Raw genomic sequence first — 27,977 nt, 5'->3', positions numbered from 1 at the left:
TAAAACAAACGAAAACAAGGCAGGCCAAGTCGAAGCACCCTCACTGACCGATCATCCATCCTCCTTTTCCCAGAGTAGAGGGCACAAGTGTCTGCCATGGGGTCTGGGCACAAAGACGCACTCTTACCTTTGGGCTGGGGTGCTATAGCTGTTCTCATAGGAATCATAACTCTGTTCATCATAAGCAGTGCCATAGCCATCATCATAGTCCTAAAACGTAACAGGAGAGGTAAAGAGAGTTCAGAGAAGTTTCTAGAAAGAAAGAAGCATTCTGCTTTGAGTGAATCTTTATTAATTCAGCTATCATTTAACTATATATCTAATTACAATGTAAGGAAGAGTGTAAAAGTGACATCAGTGAAAATAATAGAGTAAGAACCTCCAAAAATTCTCTCTAGAAAAGCAAAAAGGAATTGGCAAAAATTTTTAGAATCAACATTTTTAGAATTCTGGAAATTAACCAAAGACTTGCAGAGATCTAGAATGCACTTATTTTTTAAAAACTCACTGGCTCTTAAAATGAGCACTGACCTCTGTGATGTTCTAACTCGTCCTATTCCCACCCCTCACCCCAGCTCTGTAGGAGCCACCATCCATCAGGGTGGAAACCAGCAGGCTGATGGTCACCAGCGGGGCAGGGTAGAGGGGAGTACTTTCGAAACTCCATTCCCAGAGGACTGTTTTTACTGAACTGACTTGGAGCTCCTCCAGTGCACAAAGCCTTTTCCTTGAGGTTATGTGAAGAAAATAATTATAGAGGGAAGTGTTTACAATGTTAGCTGCTTGACGTGGTGGAGAAAAACTGAAGCAAACAACAGACTAACCAAAAAGTTTACAAGGAAAAGTGAGGGAATGAGATGCCCATACGGTCTTCATGAAACTCTGACATATTTCTGAAATCTCAAAGGCTATGTACATGCACAGTGTCACGTACTTGCCCAGTAAAGATCTGAGCAGGCCCTGAGGTCTCTCCTCTGGCTGACCTTGAGGTTCGGAATAAGAAGAAAAGTCAAGGCTAAGCCAGAGCTAGTTGTAAACTGATTGGCTGAAGGTTGAAGACATATTCCAGCACCTACCACAGGCTCTCGGCAAGACTAGGAACTTAGCTTCCACACATTCAGTAAAATCTCTGTCCAATCATTAATTTGCCAGACTGCTAAGGTAACAGAGAGGAGATATTTCAATGGCAAAACATGATAAATACTGACTTTACAATATTACTTTGTGAAAGTAACTAAACCAAAAAAAAAAAATCTTAGGGAGGGAGAAGAGTTTGATTTCCATATGGACACAATATGTTAAATTTCCAGTTTTAAACAAACAAACAAAAAATTATGCAACATGCAAAGAAACACAAAAGTATGGTTCATACACAAGAAAAAAGTAGTCAACAGACAATATCCCTGAGGAGGCTGAGTCACCACATTTACTAGACAAAGACTTTAAATCAGTTATTTGAAATGTATTCAAGGAACTAAATAATGGCCTATGTCAAAAAACTAAAAAGAGTATGAGGTCAGTGCCTCACCAAATAGCAAATATTAATACAGACACAAGAAATACAGAAAAAAATCCAAAGAAATTCTTGAAGTGCAAAGTATAATAACTCAAATGAAAAATTCACTAGCAGGGTTCAACAGCAGATATGAGAAGGCAAAGAATCAGTGAACTTGAAGACTGAGATTATTTAGTCTGAGAAAGAGGAGAAAAAAAATGAAGAAAATGACCAGAGCCTCAGAGACCTGTGGGACATCATTAAACACAGGAATATACGCATAAAGAGATTCCCAGAAGGAGAAAAGAGCAGAAAGATTATTTGGAGAAATAATGGATTAAAACTTCCCAAATTTGATTAAAAAATTTAATCTATACATCTAAGAAGCTCAGAGACCCACACCGAGATACATCATCCAAATGTTAAAAGACAAAGGGAGACTCTTCAAGCAGCAGGAGAGAAGCTGCTTATCACTTGCAAGACACTCCCTAAGATCAGAAGCTGATTCTCAGGAGAGGCCCTGGAGGCTAGAAGACAGTGGGATTCCGCATCCCAAATACTAAAAAAATAAAAATAAAGAAAGGAAAGAAAGAAAGAGGAAAGAAAGGAAAGAAAGGAAAGAAAGAAAGAAAGAAAGGAAAGAAAGAAAGAAAGGAAGAAAGGAAGAAAGGAAGAAAGAAAGAAAGAAAGAAAGAAAGAAAGAAAGAAAGAAAGAAAGAAAGAAAGGAAGGAAGAAAGGAAGGAAGGAAGGAAGGAAGAAAAAAAAGAAAAGAAAAGAAAAGAAAAGAAAAGAAAAGAAAAGAAAAAGACTTGCAACCCAGAACTCTACATCCAGCAACACTATCCTTCAAAAATGGAAAAATTAAGATACTTTCAGGTAAACAAAACCTGAGAGAATTCATCAATAGAAGATATGCCTCATAAGAATATTAAAAGAAGTCCTTTAGGTAAAGTGAAAGGTCAACTGACAGTAACTTGAATCCCCATGAAAAAAATGAACACTGATACAGGCTAATGTCTTAGGTAAATATAAAAGACAGTGTCAATGTATTTTTTGTTTTAACTCTTTTTTCTACTGTCTGATTTAAAATAAATAATTAGAAAAAAATAATAAATACTTACAAACTTGTACTGATTGGGCATATATTAAGATGTAATTTGTAGAACAGTAACAACACAAAGTAAGGAAGCTGAGAATGAGCTTGGTCCACAGAGGACCAATGTTCTCATGTACTGTTGAAATTAAGTTGGTATAAATCTGAAAAGAGACTGATATAAGTTAAGACATAAACTGTAATCTCCAGGACAAGATAAGAAAATACTTTTAAAAATAAAGTAGAAAAAGAAATGACAATGGAATTAAAGTGGTGCAGGAAAAAAATATTTATTCAGCCCAAAAGGGAGGTTTAGTAAGGTACAAAACAAACAAACCGGAAGACATACAGAAAACGAAGAGCAACGTGGCAGATGTAAGTCCTACCTTGTCAGTAATTACACGAATGTAAATAAATTAAAGACTAATGAAAAGGCAGAAATTGGCAACATGTTAAAAAAGAAAAAGATGTGACCACATGCTGACTACAAGTGACACACTTTAGATTCAATGATGAAAATATGTTTAAAAAAGAAAGGAAAGAAGGTATACGATAAAGAGCAAAAGAAACCTAGCGCAGCTGTACTGTATCAGACGAAACAGACTTCAAAAACTGTTACTAGAGAACAAGAAGGGCATTCATTTACAGTGATAAAGGGTTCAATCTATTAAGAAGATAAAATGATTATAAAAATGTCTGCACATACATGAAACATTTCTAACAACAGAGCTCGAAACACATGAAGCAAAAACTGACTAAATTAAGCGGATGTTGCAGACATGGTGGAGGCACAGGAGTCACAGCCCAGGGAGCACGCTGGCCTCGCGAGGAACGGGGGGAGGGCGGCAGACAACTGCAGACAGAACCATAATGCAGCATGTCACATGCTGCGGCAAAGGTGAGCGTCAAGTGGCACCGAAGAGCCCAGCTGGGAAAGGGGGAGAAAATTTCCCAGAAGTGTGGATGCTAGACCTTAGTTTCAAAGCTGAGAAAAGCAAAAGTAGCTGGGAAAATTCATTAAAAGTAACAATCAGACAGAATGAAGAGCAGGTGCAAAACAATGGCAGCACAGACATACCCCTTCACACCCCGGGCTGGCCGGGCACACCGTGGGACGCAAACGGAAGAGAGGAGAGCAATGGGGCTGAGAAATCCATAAACCAGACCAGGAGAGGCCCAGTTACGGAGGGTGGATTTAGATTTCGAGTGGCACGATCCACTCTGCATTGCAGATCTCTCTCTGGTAACAGCGTGTGGGCTTGGAATAGGAAGGGTCAATCTGGAGGGCTAGACCTTGCAACTAGCTCAGTGCCCTGAGCACGCAGGCTGCCAAAACGCAGAGCTCATGCTTCTTTAGTATAGCTTAAAAAGAATATGGCTTCACCAACTGCAGAATTCTCTTTCTATGCTTAAATAATCGAGATTCTTTAAATTCCAGTAAATGACTGGAATTTTCTTAAATAACTGAATTGTTAAGTACTATATTATTTTAAACCTACAGTTACGTCATTCATTCCTTGTTCAAATATTATTACAATACTGTTTACTTGAAATTTCGAATTGTTTATTAGGTCACTGACTTATTGACTTTCATATTTCACACTGAAGACTTTAAAAGACTAAATTTGCAATTCTCACAAGATTTCTTTCATGGTGATTTCAAAGGTGGATTTGGCCACGCAGGTGCACCCTCTCCCATGATACTATTATTTGTTCAATGGACAGGATCTGAAATACAAGGAAGCATAAAGGGACCGTGACAGGGCAACAGGAGGAAAAGCTGAGTGTGACTGCAAGTAAACTGACAAGTCCCTAGGAGGGAGCAGACACGATTCTTGCTGATTGCTCGCTGTTTCATCACAGGGCAGGAGATGAGGTCACTGGCTAAGAACACTTGAGGAGCTCAGCAAGCAAGGGACTCAACAGATGGTTCAAGTGAGGACGGTGGGGGTGGCGGAGCTGGGGGGGCCTCTGAACATGAGGCCCCTTGTCTGAGGCCTGGGTGATCTGAGGTGCAGCAGCCCCCTTTTTCCCTACTGCCCCCCTCTTCCAGTCTTCCCAACAACTGGTTGCTTTTCTTATGAGTATAATTTGACATCATGAAATTCCTCTTTCGAGTTTTCCAAGGCTAGAGGAGAAATTTTTTAAAAAGTTTACGCATTGTCACAGGTGAACATGTACCTGAGTAGAACCATAAATCTAGTATAGGAGAGGGTGTTACTGACTCAGTTCCCTCACACTGCTCAGCTTAGGATCTACTCTTAAAAAGCTTGCCAGGATCTGAGACGGGGAACTCACTACCTCAATGTTGGCAGAGCTCACATATGCTGAACGGTTTTTTTTTAATACTTGAAATCTTTGCATATTCTCTCACATTTCTGTATTTTCTCCAAGAGAATGTTCTCCTTCATGACATGTCAGTCTACGTGCCCGCCCCATTCTGTGCCACGTGCCCTGTGCTTCAAGCGTAACAGTCAGGGCCAGTTCACATGCTGTTCCCTATAGTCCCTGAACCCGCCCTCGCTAGTCAGTTTTTCAAGAGGAAGCGCCAGTGAGCCTGCCTTTCTGCTGTGTCTTCTCAGTCCCACAGACCCAGCGTCTACCACCCCCGTGTTATGTCAACAGTGGACCACCGCACATGCCCTCATTACTGTGCAGAAGTAACTGACCAGCTCCTGTCCTCACCCACCATCATGAACACTGTCGTATTTACGCTCCTACACAGAGTGACAGCAGTGCCTGGACCACTCAGTAGATGCCCATGTGATCTGGACTGAATGTCTCCAGAGCACGAGCCCTGGCAAATCCCTCCTCCACGCAGTCCCCTCGTCTGCCCTGAGTCAGCCTTAGCTCATCTGTGTATCTCGGGAGCCGCTCCTCTGGGCACCATAGTGAAGAAACTCCTTTATTCTAAGCAACTTACTGACCTTCCTCTGGAAGAAGCTTCATCAAGCTCCTTTATGTTGTTAAAATGCCCTGCAAAGGGCTTTTATTCCCTTCTTTGCACTTTGCAAACAGGGCCCTGCGCCCGTGAGTGGGGCGCACTGGAGACACACACTTCTGATCAGGTGGGGGGAACTGCCGTCTACACGACCCTCTGCAGGCGCTTCCATCTGTGCAGAGTCAGTGCCTGGCCCTGCACCACCTCACCATCACTCCACCTGGCTGATAAACCTTTACTCTTACCTCTCACTTCTCCCTCATACCTTCCATCTACATTGTCACTGTGATGGCATCAGATTCATTCTGAGTTTCTCCCCTGGACCAGGACAGTACTCCACCATCTCGTTGGCTTCTGAGTACTTCCTTACCTAAACCCTTCTCCAGAATTCTCTGCTAAGATGCTCATCTAAGTTTGTTGCTTCCCTGATTACAAGTCTCCACTCTTCTCTCCTGGTTCCTAGGAGATAAAGAACAGACTGCTAAGTCTTGCCCTTGGCAACTCACACAGAGACAGTGCACCGTCTGCTTCAGCGCCGTGTTACGGGCCCTGAAGAAGCTGCTTCTCTGCTTCATGCTTGTCGTTTCTCCACACAGAACTGTTTTCTCTGCCGTTACCTTCGAGGTCCTCCCCCGGAAGGTTCTGGGCTGAATTATCGCCCCTTCCTCTATACTTCCATGATAACCGGTAACTGTAACTGGTACCTTGCACACACACGGTGCCTGTAATTATGTGGCACATAGTCATGTTTGTTGAAGGAATGAATGAATGAATGAATGAATAAAAGGAAATAATTAATACTTAAAGGCCAAGTGGCAGGAAACATAGCAATAACTTCTTTAAGATGAATGCAAGCTGAGGAGATATGGTAGAATGAAATGCAGTATTTATTAAAATGCTGTAAATTCTGATAATGAGACCATACCTGAATTCTTTTTTTCAAACATTACCTACCAATTTTATATTCCCTGCCCTCAGCAAAAAATTTCCCTTTAAAACCCTGTACTCTATTTCCGAAAGTAAGAACATTATTAATACAGTGAACAAAGATGGACAAGAAATAAATGTATATTAATATACATTCTTGCCTTATTAAAAAAAAAAGACTTATTCATCAAGCTTCACTTTTGAGATTTATCTTCGATTAGGAAGATGTCTAAACGGAGCTGACGGGGTGCCCTGGACACTATGTAGGTGCCAGGGCCGCAGTGGGTGAAACGTCCTAACACAAGGAGAGACCCTTCGTCCGCTGCCCCCGGCCTGCAAACCCCACCAACACAGTACCAAACACCAAAGAAATCTTGCTTTGAAGAGAAGAGATTTTCCAGGATAAAGGAAACAGCATGACCTATTTAATTCTATTTCTGTCACAAGTAAAATCAAGCATAAAATTTAAGCTGGGAAAAAACATTTTAAACAGACAGAATTTATAAAAGAGTGATTTTAAAGAATAATGTTACTGTTTTGAGTCCTTTTAAAAGGAGACAATTACACTACATACCACCTCGCTTTCATTAGGGTGAAAACTGGTCGTTTCAAAACGTGAAAAGTGTTCACGTAGAGTACAGTGTTAAAGTATTTAAATCTAGTCTTCTCATGATTACTCTGAGTTTATAAAGCAAATACATTAAAAAGTCTTTTGAGAAATTCATTTTTGCTGGGGTTCTGAATGATAGTAATATCCCTGCTGAGTCACCAATGACCATGAACACATCACATAACCAAGTTGTTTTATAATTAAGGACAAAATCACAACATTAGTAATAATTCTGAACAAGAATCTGTCTCCCAAAATCATTTAAATAAAACACCATTAATTCAACAATCCAATCCCACCCCCTGCTGACCTCTGGCCGGGGGAACACACTACGCCGCTCTTGACTCACACAACTTCTCCACGTCCGTCTGATGCCCGTGTTCAAATCCTCGCTCCACCTCCTAACTGGCTGTGTAGCTTTGGTCACATCACCTACCCTCCTTGCACCTCAGTTTTACAATCTGCCAAACAAGAATCATAATCCATGTCCCGGCTATTTCCAATGGTTGTGGGAGGATTAACCAGAAAAATATTTATGAAAGCTGTTTGGCACAGCTGTTGCCAAATAAAGCTGGTTCCATTTTACTGAACACCTATTTCCACTCAAGCTATTGGGCCAGAGAAACATCAGAGCTAACCAGATATTTCTCTTCCATAGAATGTGATAAATTCTTAAAACTTTGTCTGGACTATGATGTCTACATTTTCATTCTGTAAATACTAGTATTAACTACTACTGTGGTTTTTTAGATAAAGTGGCTGACCAAGATTATCTGTAATTCTATCTACATCTGAACACAGCTTTAAAAATACATTTACATCAATTATTCATAGAATGTCTTCACTTCTCTCAGTTTGTATCTGAGATAGAACTAGATTTGTTTAGATCTGACAAGGAATACAGTACAATATAAAACAGAAAAGAAAATAACAAAGAAGTTAACCCAGAAATCCCACAGACAAAGGAAGGGCAAAGTGTAAATAGAAAATTAAAGACAAATAAAATTAAACCAGAAATCCCACAAAGATGGGAGAAAGGGGAATGACCAAATTTTATTAAGCCCACATTATGTACCTCATGCTAAAGATTTTAATGTATTTAATATTCTGCAGAAAACAGGCATTTGGTGAACGCCTGCTGTTCTAAGCACTTGGGGATACAGTACTGAACAAACAACAGACATCTCTGTCCTCGGGGCCTACATTCCCAGGAGGAGCACACAAAAACGAGCCGTCCCGCATACAGCACACAGCACAGGGAGAGTGCGGAGAAGCCTGACATCTCAGACAGGCGCCAGGGTCCTTACAGAAAAGGCTCCGCACACACACGTAAAAGCAGTGAGGCTGGTCATGCACGCTTCCGGTTGGGGGAGGGTGGGGGGGTGGCTGGGGACGGTGGCAGCTCCGGCAGAAGGACAGCGAGGACAGAGGTCTGGGGCAGAGAGGTCCCAGCGGGGTGGGCTGGGAGAGAAGATCGGGAGCACATCCCTTGGGGCCTCTGGGGCTGGAAGTGACTGAGGCGCCACTGCAGGGGCTCTTGTGCCGTGTGTGAGCTTCTGGGTCCAGGTTTCTCTTTGTTTCACTGACCTAACTTCCTGGCACTATTTCTTCCTTTATCTGTGTCTAACCTGCAACTAAAACCATTTCACTATTTTTTATATTTTTCAGTTCTAGAATACCTACATTTTCTGTACCCTCCAGTTCTCTGCTTAAATCATCACTTTTATCTTTTACTTCCATGATTAAAATAAGCATAGTTATTTTAAAGTTTGTATCTGCTATAGGAATCTGTTGTGGTCTGTTTTTACTGTTTTCTCAGTTTTTTACTATGATACTTTCTTGAATATCTGAAATTTTTGATTAATTGTAATTACAAATGAAAAATCACAGAAATAATTGAAGACCTACACTGTTATATTTCTCCAGAGGGATTTTATATTTGTTTTGGGGGGAAGGATACAGGAATTAGCAATTCCAGCTTAATCTGCATCCACAAAGGACCGAGGTGATGAGGGAACCTTCCTCCGGGAGATCCAATCCACAGCCTAGGGGATTTATCAGCCCCCTTCAGCCAAACTTGGAGGTGGGGAGCTTAAACTTCAATTGCTTTTTTTAACTTTCCCAAGTTCTGGATTACTTTTAAGGCTCAATTTGGCTTCTCAGATCCCTCTTCAGGTTGGCAGAGGCCCTCCCGGCCTTTCTCAAACAGGGTTCCACCAGGAAGTGAAGCTGGTGGCATGAGGTGACCACTGTGTATAAAGGAGCTCCCTTCTCTCCTGTGTGTCTGGAACAGGCCTCGTTTTGTATCATCCCTGTGACAGCTAAGGAAACAATCATGTGCATCATGTCTATGGTCTGTGATTCAGGTGAGGAACCCCAGCTGAGAAAGGCTGCCCCAGGGAAAAATCAGCCAGAACGGCTAAGAGGGTCTATACCCAACACATCTGCTGGTCTGCTACCTGCAACCTCCACCAGAAATGGAGTCTCCCTGGGAACAGGGGCTTCGCCTACCTTCTTTACAACTGTGTCCCTAGTGCCTGGCACGAGAAAGCACTCAATGAATGCTTCCTGGACGGGTGACTGACTGGCAGTGAGGGACTCATAGCAGTTCATCCATGCTTCCACGCGCTCTTGCTTGAGAAGAATGAGCCCTGGCTGCAAGATGACTGGCCAGGAGAGAGCGACCAAGCACTTCCAGCCCCACACGAGGGGAAAAGGCCCTCCAAGACGCACCCCTAATTCACAGTGCAGCATGAAGGAAAGGGGAACATCAACTCTCAGAGTTCTATAACGTCAGTATTAAGATTACTCCTGGCTCAGCTTTTAGACTCACCAAGAAACCTTCAGATTATCACCTGGTCTAACAGCAGAGGGACCAGAAGTGCCGAAGGTTTGTTCAGCTTGAAGAAATCTGCTTGAAGGAAGATGTGCTGTTCTGTTATAAACAGGAGTATCTGGTCTGTCTAGTACAATGTTCTTATACAAGTTGATCATATTTTTAAACTTTTTATTCAAGCATAAAATAAGTCACAGAAAGGTACAACTCCCAAGTGCACAGCTCAGTGACTTCTCACCAAGTAAGCACAGCTATGTAACCAGCACCTGGATCACAACGGGGAACATCAGCTCCTCCCACCCCAGACGCTCCCCTTGTGCCCATCCTCAGGTACCTTCTCCCCAGAAAGAACTGCTGTCCTGACTTTCAGCACCACCAGTGAGGTTTACTTGCTTTCGAGCTTCATAAAAATGGCATCACGGCAGCCACCACTCTGTGGCAGCCTTCTTTAAGTCAGCTTCACGCTTGTGAGATCTGTCCGTGGTGCTGCCTGGCCCCTTCTCACTGCTTGGAAACCTGGTCTGCAGGACTGTACCACCACTGGTTTATCCACCCCAGTTATGGGTATTTTGCTTCTTTCTAGCTTTGCCTACATGCCACCAAGTCTTGTGGTGCATCTGAGTTTGAGTCTCTGCTGAGTGTGGCTCCTGGAGGAGAACTGCTGATCGTGGGAGGCATGTTTTCAGCTTTAACGGGTGGTGCTAAAGTAGTTGTATTGATTTACATCCCCTCAGCAGTGGGTCAGAATTCCTTCTGCACCCCATTCCAGCTAACCCTTGAAGTTATCTTTTTAACTTTAATCTTCCTGGGGGGTCTGAACAGTATTGGAAACTCTGCTTTTCATATATTAATGTTTGAGGCACAGTTAGCAAGAGTTGGCCTGAAAGATGGAGCAACATTTTAAACTGAAGAATTAGATTTCTGAACCAACAATAAAAATACTTATATATTACTTTTTATGTACCAGGCACTCTTCTAAATACTTCCCATATGTTAATTTATCTAATCTTCATTAACTACCCCATGTGACAAGCACTAGTATTTCCATTTACAGATTAGGAACTGAGACACAGAGCAGTTAAACAACTTACCTAAGGTCACAGAGGAACTAAAGACACAGCAAGGATTTGAAACTAGTCAGTCTGGCTCCCAATTTTGCTTTTAATCACTGTAATGTAGTGCCTGGTCCTATAAAACTGAGGTCCAGATCCTGTACCACAGTGAAGTCCCCAGGGCAAGGCCACACCATGAGGACATCTCCAGATGGCCAGCTGTCCTTCCCTTTGCATCACCCAACCTGATAATGTGGTTTCACTCTAAACCGCTTTAGCCCTAAAGTATCTTTCAAGATTCCATGCACTGTTATGTACCCCATACTCGATCACACTCTAGTCTACCTATGACAAACTGAATAGATTAAATATAAAGGTACAAATAAAAAGATGATGCAACTCCATCAGTACCACACCACCACCAAAGCTCTTCTGCTGTCCCCACACCAGCAGCATCTTCACGGGAAGCCTTCTGGCTCTTCCTGCCTGAGTGCTGCTAGCCCCCTCTCCTGTTTGCTTTAAATGTTCCTTCCTCCAGAAAGTCTTTCCACAGCCCATCAAGCAGTTAGTCTTCCTTGTTTGGGCCTCCTCAAATACTGTGTATGTAAGCCAGTTACAAGTGTTCTTATCTGGAATAGTACTGTGCTTTGTTTCTGAATCAAGACATCAAACATCGATTACTTACTAAATTCTAGGCTCTGTGGATAAAAAGTCTGGCCCCTATCATCAGCTTAAAATATAATGAGAAACAGTAAGACCAATAAAGGAGTGGTCACATCTCTCTAAGCAGGATGCATACATATCAAATAATAAAGAAAGACCATCTGAAATATACAGGGGATCATGGAAGGCTTCAAAGTGAAGGTGACAGCTGTTCCTTCTCAGACTCTGATCTACCTGCAGGCAAGGACTCAGTTCTATGCATGGGGCTTAAAGGCTCAAGGAAAACAATAAAATTAAGTTGGCAGGTTCTTGTAGGAAATCCATTATAACAGAGGACTAATCTAGTGGTTCTCGAGTCCCCTCCCTGCCTCGGCTCTAATTCACCTGAGGGACATGACACATCCATCACATTAGCTCAAATACAATCGCTCAACTTACTCGGACGGGCAAGCCTAATTATGACGGCAGAAGTGGCTTTCCGTGCCTTAGAGACATTGTCATTTCAGAGTCCTCTACTCCCTTGATAAAGCACTTTTGCTGGTTGTTTTTGTTTAAAGTAAGGAGAGGAAAAAAACCCCAAAACAAAACCTCTTCATGTTCATAAGTTTAAAAGCTGAAGTTATTTCCTAAAGTTTTACATTCCTAAAATAGGTCAACTTTTCAAGCAATTTAGGAAAGAGACAGGCTTGTGAAGCTCCTGATAGACGTTTCAAGTCAATTGCAAACCGCTCGTATTCTTGCTTCTGGTAAAATGGATGTAAGAAATTACAGACCCTTCATCTTTTTATCTAAAGTAAAAGGGTGTCCCTAGGCTTTTCAATTCACATTTAAAATGCATTTTCATAAATAACCTTTTCACAATCTGTACTCTTTTTAAATTAAATTTCTCACTATGGAAAACAAGATAATTGAAGCAGTTTAGAGATTAGTTAACTGTCACAAAATTATGCCAGTAGTCACTGCAATGGGAAAATTTGCCATCGGTACAACTTTCATCTGTAATAAAACTCTCCCAGACTCGTCATATAATTAAAATTTCAGGTGAGTTTTCAAAAGAAGGAGGAGTATGACTTCACTGAAACTTTAAGCAAAATCTACACTAAAGAATTACATGTACATTTAAAAAATATATTTGGGTTTCCCCCAAAGTCTTTCACTGATGATCCTAGTTGACAAAATTTCAGAAGAGTTTATTCTTGGGGCAAGGGGAGACACGGTGGCCCCTGAGGTGCCGTTTTACAGATGAGGACACTGCTTGTGGTGGTGGCTGCGTGCTTCCTGCTTCCACAGCTCTAAGGAGCCCCAGTGCCAGAGAACAGGCGCGAAAGGCACGTCTGTATGGGCAGCACAGGCTTCCAGGCCTGTTTCCGTTCTGAACCATCTCGGACTCTTTGAACTTGGATTAAGTTAACCAACGGCAAGAAGCCCTATGAGGGAATACCCTCCAGCAGCTGAAAACCTGGTCAAACCACCAACTCCTCAATCCCGACCCTGTGCTCCAAGTTTCGAAAAGCAAACTTCATGTCTGAAGTAATTGAATGAGTTATCCCATTCATTTGTCAGCTTCTCTGTTCATAGATACAGAGTTTGAACGCAGATAAAACCAACTGGTCCAGGCAGCACTGGGTCTTGGGGAGGAGTGTGGACTCTGGAGCCAGACGGCTGGGCTCTAAGCTCCAGATCTGCTCTGATCAGCTGTGTGGCTGTTAGAAAGCACTCACCTCATGGTGGCGTTTTAAGGGTACGACAGATCCACGTGCAGAGCTGAGAAGAGCGCCTGTGAGGAAGTGAGCGCACACGGGTTTGATGACTTACTGCAAGTGTGACTTGGGAAAAAATAGTTATCCTCTCTAAACTGTCTGGAGATCATCATACTTACTTCATGGGGCTGAAGTGACAGCTAAGATGTGCGTAACTGAATCACTACGCTGCACACCAGAAATTAACACAACACTGTAAATGACTACACTTCAATTAAAAAAAAATAGGAAAATGCCCAATGCACTAATTTGTTCTATAAACTAAATGCCCAATAAATGGCAACTGCCTTTTTCTTCCATCAACCTTAAAAAATTGAAGAGTATGTTGTTTTTCTGTGATTACTGCATCAGAAAAAATATTAAAAGACTGAAACAGTTAGAATACTATTCTCTAATTTTGTGGTTTCCAAATGAAAGCATCTGCTTCAGGTAGTGTCCTTCCAAACATATAGTAAGTTAAAGCGATAACTTCTGACTTTAAGACTGACGTTGACGATTTTACAAAAAAGCATCTAGAAAGCCCCGGATCTTCTTCAGTTGGCAAGACAGACCACAGAAGGGCATCACTTTGGAAGAATGGTCCACGGCTAGGGATGCCGTGGTACACCACTGTGACTGTGTCCCCAGCTGGTTCCTGTACTCTTTCCTCACTTACTTTCTCATTTCTACTAGGTCATAACATTACACAAGTTAGAACGTTGTGAATAAAAGCTTTATACTCTGGGTCAGGGAACCTGGGATCGAATCTCAGTTCATCCACTTTTCATCCTGCGGGTAACTGGATGGGACGTCCGTCCTTGCACAGGGCAGGCTGGGTATTCCCTATAACTGTGGCTTAGTGACCTTCCTTCCTGCTGTCCAGGTGAGGGCGCCACCTGTCAGCGCTGTGGGGACTGGGGCAGCAGGGCAGGACTGCGTGCTCCACTGCACATCAAAATCCTGTGGGGCAGCCCTGATGGAGGATCTGGAGAGAAAGGCATCTCGTGCTCCAGGCGGGTGTACCTGGCTCTGCTACTCCATCCTGCCCGCCAGCCCCAAGGAGCCTCCATCTCCTCCTGTAACGCGTGTGCCCACGGCAGAGCACAGGCTTCAGAGAAAGACGTCCCCTGCCCCGCCACCCCTCGCCTCGCTCAGGCAGGAACTACCACACCATGTGGGGTGGTTTGAGGACAATTCCGCCTTCTGTTCAGTAAACATCACACAGCTGGATAATCAGAGCACATCAAGTATCTGAGCGAGCTTCCGCATTGAGGGACTTGTGTGATTCCATCTAGAATGCCCAACCGTACTCGTGTTTAAAGGTGATTAACCCATCAGCTCAGACGCAAAAGCTTAGAACGATTACACAACATTAAGATATCCAGGGATATTAGTGAATGGCAGATACCTCCTATGAAGAGACAGCTTGTGCAGTCATAATTAAATGAGTTAAAAATAATATGATTAAATTTCTAAGACAATTTTATTTCTACATCTTGAAAGGTGAGTCTGCATTTGGGAAAAAAACCCCTCACTTTCAAAATTATTTTTTCAAAACTTGTTTTAGAACTCAAAAGATGCATAGCCAGTCCACTTTAAGCTTGTTTCTCTCATTAGAATGATTGCTTTGTTTATTCTGTGACTTTCTTTTCAATATCAAGATTTCTATTTGACGAAAACACAGTTTCGTATTAGAAGAACACCTTTAGGGTGATAGTGGAAACCAAATAAGTTTCAGAAAACAATCAATCATAGAATTTAAAAGCTGGAAAAGAGGTTAGAACAGCATCTGGTCTAACCTGTTGATTTACAGGTAAAGTACCTTAACTAAAATGGTTAAACACGTAAGAAAAGAATAGATGGTGATACTAACAAGAAGCGGGTTAGTAACAAAGTATTTTACATCTCAGAATAGCATCCTCTTTATTAAACTGCACTGTCTCTCTTATTTATTAGTTCACTAAATGTTTCTAAAATTAGCTTTAATCTTATTTCACTACGTATGTTTAACAAAGCACATGACACATGGAATGACAGAATTAGCTGGCATTAATAAAAGCCATCCTTCACATGTTTATTTAGTATCTCCAAAATGTCAGGCCCTGTGATAAGCTCTGGGGAAACTCAGATTTTTAAAAAATGTCATAGCTCCTGCCCTAAAGAAATCCAGTCTTCGGGGAACAAGGGCAAGTAAGCAGACACAGAGGCAGGTGCAAGGTGCAGTCAGGATGCTGCTACCTGTGCCTGATTGGGACCAGGTGGCTTCACAATTGAAGAACACATAGTACAAAGAAATGATAGGGACAGAACAAGAAAAAGGACTGCAAGAGGACCAAGAGTACATAAAAAGCAACATAGTGTTCAAGTTCAAGTCCTGGTAATCTGAAGGAACTGCAATGGGTACTGCTGGAGATACAAGGTTAATGTGGGGAGAGCAGGGGGCTTTGAGGCTGAGCAGGAGGGCAGTCAAGAAAGCCTCCAGACAGCAATTGGAAGCATCTCAACTTTATCTGCCTGAACTTCTGAACGTTCTTATATTCTGGGGCTGGTGAGACTAGCATTATCAGATTTCAGACCCTAGAAAGAACACTAGAAATAATACCAATGATACATCATTTAAGGGAAGGACCCAGGGGTAGCGCAAGACCACAAGCGAAGGTGTGATTAAGGAGGCTATGGCAATCGTCTGTCTGTCTGTCCATCCATCTAAACAACCAGGGTTTACTGAGCACTCCTACATGCTAGGTGGTAGGAATAAAAGAGTAAACAGAGATTTAAAGTTAGTGAGAAGTCAGACTTGAAAACACCACACATACAAACAAACAGCTGCAAATTGTGACAAGCACAGGGACTGTGAGAGGACCCAGCAGAGTAGCAGCTGGACGCAGGGAGGTTGGCAAGAATGTTTCTTAAGGAGGACAAATGTCTCAACTAAAGCAGCTGAGACACAGATGAGTTGGAGATCAAACAGTTACTTATGAAGAAGTGAGAAGACCTGTCTCCTGGGTGGAGATGGGGGATAAGAACACGTGAGCCCTGGGAGTCTGGGTTTACGGTGGTGCCATTCACCTAAACAGGGGCCCTGGGAGGAGGAAGGCCCCCGATGGCCCAGGTCACAGCTTCCAGGAAGGGGATCACAGGAAAGGGGTGCCAGAAGAGCTCAAAGGAGAGGCCAGACCTAGAGATTTAGATCTGGAACAGGTCAATATTAGGTGATATGATGGGAATGGACTAGGTTTTTCAGAGACAGTGATAACACCACCATAATGAATGTTTGGGGAACACACACCTGCAGTCGTCCCTCAGAATCCATGGGGGGTTGGCTCCAGGACCCCTCAGATACCCAAATCCACAGATGCTCAGGTTCCTATATAAAATGGTGTAGTATTTGCATATAACCTACACGTCCCCTCTCGTGCTTTAAATCATCTCCAGATTATTTATAATGCTTCATACAATGTAAATACTATTTAAATAGTTGTAAATATAATGTAAATGCTTGTAAATGGTTGCCTGCCTGGGGCAAATTCAAGTTTTGCAACTTTCTGGAATTTTCTTTCTAATATTTTCTACCTGTGTTTGGTTGAACCCGAAGGTGCCAAACCTGCAGGTATGGAGGCCCAACTGTGTTCTGAACGTGTGTTTTCCTTGCATGTGGAGCCTAAAGCAATTTATCAAAAATGATTTCACTTTAGAAATTTGTATGTAAATTGGGCTCTGCCAGGAAGTATTAAACATGTCTTTCTGTATAATTACACCAACATTTTGAATTGTTAAAGTGCTCTCATTGAATGTATTCTGGGTTACACTAATTATTTGTCAGTTATTTAATTATTTGGACATAAGTAATGAATCAACGTCATTTTGGGAAAGAGGGGCTTCTTGTTCTCAAAAAAGAGATGAGAAGTTACTGTAATTATGTCTAATTTTACTAAGTTAAAAGTGGAGCAGAAGGTCCCAATTTATACACAAATGGCTGAAAACACATCCATTATCTGTCTTCTTCTTTTTTTTGGAAAAAGAGCTAATCAGTTGAATCGCCTTGTATTCTTAGAGTTATTCTTAGAAGACGCGTGCTCACTGAGAGCAATCTCGTCTCACCGACAATTAGCCAGTGCTATTCAGGTGCCTGCTGACCGTGTGTTGTATGTACTTCTGTAATAATGATGCGCTCACAGTCTAACAACTTATTTGCCAACAGATGTTCTTCTCAGTGACACATACTCAGGGAATATTCTGTGATAGTGACTCTGATGAAGAACAGTTGGCTCACTTGACATTATAAACGATCATATATCTTCAGTCCACCTTGGGAAAAATCTGTCAAGTTTCAATAGGTGCATTTTGACAAGGAAATACCTTTAAATTACCAGGTTTCTTACTTGGGCTAATAAAGAACATTCTTAACAATGGGCATACTATAACTATTTATTAAAAATAATTTTAACATATACCATTAATTGAGTTTCCCTTGGGTGTAAAACTGTATTCGAAAATTTTCATCTAAGTACACAAAATCTGAAGAATACTGAGTACTTTAAGGGCTGAAATGTGTAATACTTTCTCAAAAAAGTAGCAGTTGTGGCAAGATTTGAAAGAAAAGGTTTCATCCCTTTTTTGTTTAAATAAGCAATTGATACGATTTTTTGCATCTTTTATTCTGGACATAATGGCCTCAGATACTAAATGTTAAATGAAAGTTAAATAAACTGAATTGGTTAGATATAACCAACAAGTTTTATAGAAATAAAACATTTATTACCACAAATATGTTTCAAGGAAATCTTTAAAAATTATATTTTTTAGTTCCAAAGGAATGACAAGCCTATTTTTTAGAGATGTAGGTGCTCTGAAGTTCTTAAATAATGAAAATGCTATTTTTATTTTTGCCAATAAATGTAATAATGCTTCGTCAGTTACTACTTTTTAAAATCCCAAGCCCATCGCATTCGTCCTAATGGTTCTCAATTTCCATTTACCTACTTGAGTTCCCTTAAAACCAGAGGATTATTAAATTCAAGGGACCACAGACGTTACTTAACTCAATCCTCCGTCCTTCTACAGGCCTTCAATTGTGAATCCTGCACCTGCTCCTTCTTTACCTCCCTTGTGACTCTGGGAGAGACACAGCTTCCCCAACCTTAAATTCTCATTTGTACAAAAGGATCACAATAGCTCGTGGAGCGGCTGTGAGAACATGATATTAACACAAACGTCAGTGCCTCACGCAGAGCAGTTTCGCGTTAAATGCTCCGTCCTTCTTGAAAGTTCATTCTTATCCTGAGATGAGATTTGTAATATGTGATTCTGTTACTTTTAGGAGCTACACAGAACTAGTCTTTGTAACCTGCAACTGCCCTTTGAGCACCAAAAGACAGGGATAAGGAGGAAAAGATCTTTTCCCAAATGCCAGCTCTCATATTCTTCCAACCGCACAGTTACAGTAATTGACTTGGAAAAGATCAAGGGCAGCCTTCATTAGGCAAACTTACCAGGTCTCTGTGCAGGGTTTCTAGCCCAGTAAACATTCACCAAATGTTTACAATGTGCCAGAAACTACACAAGTGGCTGGAGACTAATTAAGAGACAAAGTGCTTTTCCTGAGAAGGCTACAATCTTCTAGGAAACAGACGCGTACTAAGTAATGACTGCACTGCACAGCTATATGTAATAATTAAGTTACGCATAGACTGCTACGTGACCAAAGACGAGAAAGCGCACAGGACGCAGCTGGGCAGAGAAAGCACATCAGAGGCAGCAGTTCTCAGAAACTCAGTCTTGAGGACCTTCATTCACTCAGCAAACATTTATTAAAGACTTCCCATGTGCCGACATTACACTAGCCGCTGGGAATATAAAGGTGGCTGGGCAAGGGGGTCCCCACTCTCATGGAGTTTAGAAACTAACTTATGATTATTCCAGTTCAATGGAATAACTAATTCAGTACATTCTAGGAAGACCAACTTCAACTTTCCCAGTTCAGCGTGACCAGGACAAAGACTCAGATCTTTCCAGTGCCTGCAGATGACTCTGAATGTGGATTGGGGGATTCCTGCAACCTTCCAGAAACTGCGCAGTGTCACCTAGCAAGAGACCTTCATTAAAGGAAAACAGGAAAACTGACCGGCTGTGGCATTTTAGGCCTGTCCCTGCTTCCCGTTCTTTGACAGCAGTTCATATACTCTTTCTTTAATACTTTCAATTACTAACCGAGAACATCTATTCACTACTTATTTTCTTCGTTTATGTTACACCAGAAAGTCACAGAAAGAATCCCAGGGGTTTTGTACTGTTGTTAAAGAATCCACCCCCATCGCATTGCCCGTTTTCATGGATATATTTTCTTTCTCTTAAGTAAGTCATGAACCATATCAAAGAATTACTGAACGGTAAATGGAAAAGCTGATTTGCATTAATTAAAAAAAACTGGGAACTGTTATTTTCTTCACAGAAGAGAATTTCCACTAAGAACCCATATGCAGCAGCATAGCTGAAGAGGAAACACTTAAGGGTAGAAACAGCTTGGTAAACCTAGGCAATTACTTTGTGATGGCTGCATCACTCAGAGGCAGCCAGGAGAGGAAGGCGGAAGCACGCTGTGTTAGTCCTGCGAGGGCCTAACAACACAGCTCCTCGACCCCAGGCTTGAACCTGCCCACCGCCCAAAGTCACCTTCCACATATCTTAGGTTTAGCCTATTTGACGGAAGAGGTTCTTTCTTCCTCATTTTTTTCTGCCCCTAGTACCAAGTCCTTATTTAGCACTCAATGAACGTTTGTTGAAAGCAGGTGGGGTACTTCAGAGCTACGGCGAGGTGAGGGGTGTTGGCCACAGCAGCTGCTGCTGTGTCTGGGTCACAAACCATCTGCACTTACATAGTCTCCATAGGTCTCCGGTGCTGGGGGCGGCGGCGGCGGTCTGTACCCTGTCGGGGGCGCTCCTCTTGCTCTGGGAGTAAGAAGTCCTCTTCCCCGACTCACTGGCCCTCGAGTGGAAAGGACGCCCCTGGACGCCGGTGTCCCTCGTGGTGCCCCAACTCCAGCTGGCCGGGCTGTGACTCCTCCCCTTCCCCTGCAAGCAGGAGGGTCAGGTTAGCAATATTCACGGCACCCTCTAACATTCCATTGTTCACATGCATTTACACCCCCAGAAAAGTCACAGATCTGCAAAAAAAGGAAAGAAAATGAAAGAAAGAAAGGAGAGAAAACTATATGGAAAATAAAACTAAAGCAAATGAGAAACAGGTATCTCATTTCCTCAAATTAAATTTCCTCAAGTTAAAAGAGACACCTACAAAAACTTACAACTAATGTCACACAGAATGGGGAGAAACTGAGTGCTTTCCCCTTAAGATTGGGGACAAGGCACAGATGTCCACTCTTACCACTCCTATTAAAATTGCACTGGAAGTCCTACCTAATTCAATAAGACAAGAAAAAGAAAGAAAACTTTAAAGATGATGGAGGAAGAAGAAAACTGTGTTTGCAGGTCACATCATTTCTGTGTAAAAATTCCCAAAGAATCAACAAGAACAAAAGAAAGCAAAGCAAGCGTAACAAACCCAGCCCTCAACCCAGTAAGCACGTAAAACAAGGTCATGGAATACAAAGCTCGTAGGCCAACCACTTTCCCACATACCTGCAATGAATAACTGAAAATTGAAAATTTGAAATCAGTCACTGAAACAACCAAGATGCCCTTTGCTCAACAGATGAATGGATCAGTAAGCTAGGGTACATTCATATAATGGAATATTGTTCAGCATATTACAAAAAACCTGACCGGTACTTCTCAAAACTGTCAGGAGCATCAAAAAGAGGCAAAATCTATGACTTTCACCTTTAGGGAATTTGTTTTAGCCCTTTTTGGAGTATTATAAAGTAGAACTTCTTTTCTCATACTAGGCCATCGAAACCTGTCCAGTAAAGCTGGCGGTCAGGAGCATGGACCCGGGGTCCAGACCTGAATGAACTCCTGACTGTGCTGACTTAACTGTCGTCTTCCAGTTAACATTCAAGCTAATCAAGAGTCTGAACTTTCCAGTTTCCTCAACTGTGAAATGGGATTCAGAACCCATTTCTTAGCAGTATGGTGAAGAAAAAATGACAGAACATATAAACTCTTTAGCACATTTTCTACTCAGTGAAGATCAACAATTTATATAAATTTCAGTCTCTCTCAACGGTACTGATACACTATAATTTTTCTAGTCTTGTCTTTTTATCTCCAGTATATATCTAGAAAAATCTTCAATGTGATTAAAGAATAGTTTCTCCTCATGGCACACCTAACTCATTTGTGTATTTCAGTCAACCTGTGTATATTCAAACTAATTAAGACTCCTGCCTCTTTAATACCCCATTCCCTTCCATCCAAGGTCACAAAACAGTCAGTTTTTGAATACATAAATTTAAGTATTTTACCAAATTGAAAGACACAAACTTATATTTAAGAAGCTCACAGTTCTTTCCTGTCACCATCAACACTGTGAGGTTATGTGCCCACTGGGTATATGGAATCACAGAAAGTACCTGTGATAGAACTTTAGACGAGTCATTTGAATGTGGACAAGTCATAAGCTCCGGACACTTGGCTATAACAGACACTCTGGCGATTCGTTTTTAAGTGTCTGAAATTCCATGGGGATGGTGTTAAGCAGCACAGTGTCAGCACTGCTTTAAATGGTCCTCTGGGGAGAGGAGGATTCGACGGAAGGGACATGCTAACACCAAGACCCCGCGGTACTGCGGAGGGCTCAGGACACTGCGAAGGAAGCGCAGGGCAGCGCGGAACTGCAGGATTGATAACATGGGAATGGGAACAGAAAAAGTCCTGGTAGATGAGATTTATAATGATAATCAATGGGAACTTATTTATTTTTTAGCTGAAAAGCTGATTCAAATTGACAGGCTGAGGTGCCACACTGCTCAGAATGGGGTAGTGCCTAAAAGTTGTCAACTACTGCAGGGGCCCCATGAAACTTTAAGCGATCCACGGTAACCCTGTGAGTCTGGGGCAGCATCCCAGCATCCCGGCGTACAGTTTGGGGCATGCAGTCATAAGATCTAGCATGGGACTACAGCCCAAGACAAGGAGAGAAAAGGGCAACTAAAATATTTAAAGAAACTGTAGCTGAAAATGTCCCCAATTAGATAAAAGTTGATAAAAGGTCAAGTGAATGGCTCAGCCTAATGTCCTGGGTTAAAACAAAACCACCACAGTCAGCACCCAATACTGGTGAAAGTGTTTTTACTACTTAGAAAGGCAGGGTTCAACTGCTTTGTTCACTTTTGCTTCCTGCTATTTCCGGTAACAAACGCAGGGAGAGAACTCTGCCTGCCACTTGGGAGAGAGGGCCAGGTGGGCTGGAGTCGAGGCCAGTGGAAAAGCAACCCAGAACAAGCCAGCTGTTCTGAAAAAAGGAAGGGTAGGGAGAGTCCGTGAGGGTTCAGAATGGTCTAGCCCAGATCACCAGAAGCAGGCGAAATACCGGGTAGAAACCTATGGAGAAAAACATTAAACAGAAAGTGTTTGCCTGGAGTGGCCTCGATCCTAATCTTCCCTGACATGCTCTCTGCCCGGGTCTGTGCATTCACAGGACGTGCAGGACATTCTGGAAGTGAAGAAGCTTCCTGATCTCCTGAGTTAAAAAGGAGTCAGTTTAGTTCTCTCATCTGACACTGAATGAAAAGGTTTTATTAAAACACTTATTACTTCCCACTGCAGGATTTAATTTTAGGTCATTTACATCTTTTAGCAGAAGGGTATCCTGAAGTGGTAACAGTGGGGAACGTTCACGAGGATTCCAGTAATGACTCGTTCCACTGTGAAATTCCCAAGTGGTGCTGTCCACATGACCATCCCCATAAAGCTAGCGCCTTAGTAAATCCAGTCACGTGACAGACAAGAACGACATTAACAAAGAATACTGTAAATGGTCAACACTTGATCAGAAAGCCTGAAGAATATGCTACTGTGCTGTGCTTACCTAACATTTATCTACTGAGTGATTCCTGCAGCTAAGTGTTAGGGACACAAGAGCTTTCACGGGTTTACATTATACTGAGGAGTAACCAGTGAAAAAGAGAACAAATCAGAAAGGTAAATTCCATTTGACAAATGCTACTAAGTAACCAGTAGGGTGTTGCGGACCAGCTTCTGGGCTATGGGCTGGCCGCTTCCAACAAGGGGACATGTGTGGGGTGGGGTGGGGTGTGTGTGTGTGTGTGTGTGTCAGCTTGGCCTGCTCACGGAACAGAAAGAAGGCCAGTCTCTGAGCGCAGGCTGAAAGAGGTGATCAAAGAAAAGCAGAATTAAAGTTTACTTCAGAGCTAAAATCAAAACGACTTACTGAGGGACTGGTGTGGTGAAGACCTACCTAGGATCATCCAACGGTCTCGACTCGAGTAAGTACATCTCTCTTTGTTTCATTACTGTTTTTAGCCATTCAGACACCGTGAATTCTATGACCCCACTTTCCTCAGCTAGGAAGCTCAGAGCATAATCTAAAGACCAGCTCGGCCGACTCTCCAAAACAACATGTTCCTTTTGTGTATTACCCTTACCCTTAGGGTCATTTTTTGGGTAGTTTTCTATCCTAATATTTTTTACATCGATTTATTTTTCATCTGTTAGATGGACATACTAATTTAGCAAGTTACTACATGTGATTTGATGAGGAAAAGTAGTGAAAATATAAGTCTTTTCATCGTAGCTATCAGGCTATAATTAAAATAAAACTTAAGAAACAGAATGGGAATTCCACGGGAGTACTGCAGGGGAAGAAGGGGTGGACGAAAAAAAGATTCTAGTCAACACACAAGGGAGGGATCCTCACAGAGAGGGAGATGGTTTCTGGAACCATCCAGGCCCCACAAGTCACTAGCTGAGTGACCTGGACAAGCAGCAGACTCCTCTCGCCCCGCTGCCCCCACTGGCAAAGAGGTGACTTCAGATACGAGTGCCCACCTCAAGGGCTGTGATGAGATTTCGCCCAGTGAGTATCTGTAATGCGATCAGAAAGTATTCAGTTAACAGTAGGCACAACGTAAGTGCCTGTTAAAACAGGCTTCAGTCTGGCATGTAAAGACAAGTAGGATTTAAATAGGTGAGGGGCAGGGAGAGGAACTACAGACTTACAGACAGAGAACAATGTGAACAGAAGTATGAAGGGCACAGACTGACCCAGCAGTGCGGGGCTGGAGGGGCGGGAACTGAACACATGGGAAATACGGCAAAGTAATGCATGAAGCCCAAGCAGGAGAGAGGTCTCAAGAAAAAAATACAGAAGGGCATTGAATGCCTCTCAAAGGAACATGAATTTTATACTGTTAAAAAACAGTACTTGGAAGATTTGGTACCAAGGAAGCCCACAATCACGTGCAGGGAAGAAGGAGGGGTCTGTGTAACAAGCTGTGCCTGGCGTCCGGGCTCCTTAAACACGTGGGGACAGGCAGCGCCCAAAGAAAGGCGTTCGATCAGGACAAACAGGCCGTTACGCCACAGACTGAAACTGTGGGTCTGAAGAGTGAGGTGAACAACGACTCTACCAGAGAATGCCCACCACCAAGACAACGAACAAGTTTAAAATGGCAAGCGGTGTATGTGCTGCAATCAGGAGGAAAAATCTTTCATCTGGGAAGATTGAGGTGTTTCTCCAGACACTATACTCCAAAAAATATCAGAAAGCTCCTGCCTTCCTCATCTTTTTATAAGACATTTTCAACTTCATTTAATAGGTGATAACTAAATTAGAAATTATCTTCAATAAAAGCAGCAGGTCTGGTTTAAGGAACACAGCATCCCCTGAAAGAGGTCACTGGGCGTGCCCTGTGACCTACACTATCTATCCAAGGGATATTTGTTCTGTGAATGCCGCCTGACTTAGAAAAAGGGCCTCCGCAGACACGCTATCGGGTTAAGCATCTTGAGATGGAAAGATACCCTGGACTACCCAGGTGGGCCCCAACCACAGTCACATGCATCCTTACACGAGGGAAGTGCCTGGAGACAAGAGAAGACAACACGGAGGAGGAGAGAGATGAGAGTGACGTGGCCACAAGTCAGGGAGGGCCTCTGGCACCAGAGGCTGGAAGGATGAGGAAAGTGTCCCCAGCAGCCTCCGGGGTGGTGCTGTCAGTACCTGGATTGTGGCCTAGTAATGCTGATTTCAGATATTTGGCCAATTTCTATTGCTTAAAGCCACCAAATTTGTGGTAATTCTTCGCAACAGTCACAGAAAACTAATAAAGCAAATATGTAATTCCTAATAATTTCAAGTAAGTTATTTAATGTTAGAAGAAACGAAAATGAAAGAGACCTACCATCTATTAGCAGCTGCACAAATTATTTCATTAAATCAGCAGCAGCAATCCCATTATTATTAGCCTGTTTGTATAGGAAAAGCCCCACCTGGGGCCATGCCCACACCTGTGTTTACTTTACACTGCACTGCCACCTGTTTGCGACTGCTCTGCCAGTGTGCTGGCCAGAAACACGCAACAGGGAAACCGACTTTTTATTCTTCCAAACAAACTTGGAGAGACGGAAGAAAGCTATTTCAAATTACTGCATGCAAAATTCTATCTGAAAAAAAATATACAGTGACTAGTGAAAAAAATCTGTTACTGATTTCCATTGAGTTCTTTTAGAGGCAAAGATTAAAAAATTAAAAATAATTCTCAAAAAATATGAGTCACATCTCAATTTATGGTTTGCTTCAACTGACTTATAAATTCATTAAAACATTTTTCATGTTAGAAGTAGCCATCAATCCAGAGACAGAGATAAACATTCTGTGTGCCTGGATGAACGCAGGAGTCTTCACACATGACAAAGCATTTACAGGGACTAAAACGTCGGCAGGTATGGGGATGCTCACCTGGTACCTGACGCTGTGCTCAACACTGGAGGCAGGACAGTGGACTGGTCTGATACCGCCTGTGCTCACTGGGGAAACACATGCGTCCACTATTTCCACTTGTGTATCAAAGCAATCACTTACATAAAAATAAGCCTCATTTTAAAGAATGAAGGAATTAATACCATGTGAGTGACTGAATAAACTTATGTTACAGTCATTAGCCAAAGTGGTACAGGTTACATTTAAGCCAGGAGTATCTCAGTTCAAAGTGAACCCTCTTAATACGACATCATACTGTCTGAACGCACTCTTCGTGCTAATACACTGGTAGAGCTGCTTGCCTGTTAATAAAGGAAACATTAAAACTGTTGCCATGGTACCTTATTCTAGCAACAGAAAGGTAACCTAATGAATCACACCTACCTGGTTATTGCTGGGGCTGGCACACCTCTTGTGCGCAAGGTAGGTTTCCCTCGAACAACAGGTACATCTGCATTTTCTGAACCACCATTCAAATACGTTAATTCCTGGAGCTGTGCTTGCCTGATTTCATCATTATAGTCCTACACAAAAGACAGAGGATAGTAAAGTATTCAGGACAAGAAGCAAATAAATTTTTAATAGAAAAAAAGTATAAGGAAAACAGCTGAATTCATAAAACAAGATATGAATTTGTTGAAATGAAAATTTATCAATAAATTGTATAAAAAAACAAGCAGTATTTTCCCCGCAAACTAAAATTTTCTACAGTCAGCCACAACTCCTTCTGCTGGGCATACTTTCCAAGTGACGTATTTATAATAAAATAAAAATATCACGTAACTGATACATGGACATTACTATTTACAACTCGAACAACTAGTAGTTACTGACATCTACGATGTGCCAGTGAACAGAAACACAGGGGAGCAAGCCCCGGTCCCTGCAGCCAAGGAACTCACAACCCAACGAAGGAGGAAGGCAAACAGGCCACATGGCAGCTTTATGGAAACTAAGAACCACAGGTACACATCTCTTTGGTTTATTTCCATTTGGATAGTGTTCAAGTAGCAAAATTTGGCATTTCCAAAACTGAATACAACGCCTTAGTCATGAAAACTTGTTATTCTTCATCTTACATTATTTTCCAAATATTCAACTAAGAAACTCTGAGTCATCCTTGATTTCTCCCCTTTCCTTAATATCCCCAACTCTATTTAATAATCATTAAGAAAAACATGTAATAAATAAAAGTATGATTTGTTTTACAATTGAAACATAGTTCAGGTCTGAATGATCAAAAAGGAAGGTCATCTAACACTGCCAAGGGTAGTGAGAGTAGATTCTCTACAAGAAACATCATCTAAGGGTGAGTGTGACCCAGCTACCAGGAGTGGGGCAGTAAAGTATTCCGGATAGAGGGAAAAGCGTATTTTAAGATTCAAAGTAATAGTGAGTCCAGGGAACTGAAACAAGGGCTGTGTGTATATGGCTGAATTATAAAAATATCCTGGGGTGGAGGGGTGGTCTTAAATTGGAAGGGAAAGTAGAAACCAAATCATGCAAAGCCTTAAGCCATTTTAAATACAACTTTAAATGTCTATAGACGATGGTACTAAAAAGTATTTAATGTTTTTCAGGAAGTGAGTTGCACTTTAAGATTTGTGTTTTGGCAATACTATGAACAACTGTGTGCCAACAAGTTAGATAACTTAGATGATGCAATGACACAGACAAATTCCTAGAAAGACACAAACCATCAAAACTGACGAGAGAAGA

General features: G+C 42.1%; 1 protein-coding gene across 4 annotated transcripts in view; it reads right to left on the bottom strand.

The window, feature by feature from the left end:
* KHDRBS3 (KH RNA binding domain containing, signal transduction associated 3) overlaps positions 1-27,977 on the bottom strand; it is a 145,768-nt gene that overhangs the window by 37,301 nt on the left and 80,490 nt on the right. For all 4 annotated transcript variants that reach the window (XR_012064247.1, XR_012064246.1, XM_072949756.1 and 1 more), the window contains exons 5-7: positions 26,643-26,782; positions 20,233-20,428; positions 128-210 (exon numbers count right to left, since the gene is read on the bottom strand). Coding sequence is in view for 2 of the 4 variants with exons in the window: in XM_072949756.1 (XP_072805857.1) it covers positions 128-210; positions 20,233-20,428; positions 26,643-26,782 (419 nt within the window). In the remaining 2 variants the exon portion in view is untranslated. The remainder of the gene's footprint in view (positions 1-127; positions 211-20,232; positions 20,429-26,642; positions 26,783-27,977) is intronic.

The sequence above is a fragment of the Vicugna pacos genome, chromosome 25, assembly GCF_048564905.1.
Source record: "Vicugna pacos chromosome 25, VicPac4, whole genome shotgun sequence".
In the NCBI taxonomy this organism is placed as follows: Eukaryota; Metazoa; Chordata; class Mammalia; order Artiodactyla; family Camelidae; genus Vicugna; species Vicugna pacos.
Note: the sequence above shows the minus strand (reverse complement) of the source record. Positions and strands in the feature narration are given on the sequence as shown.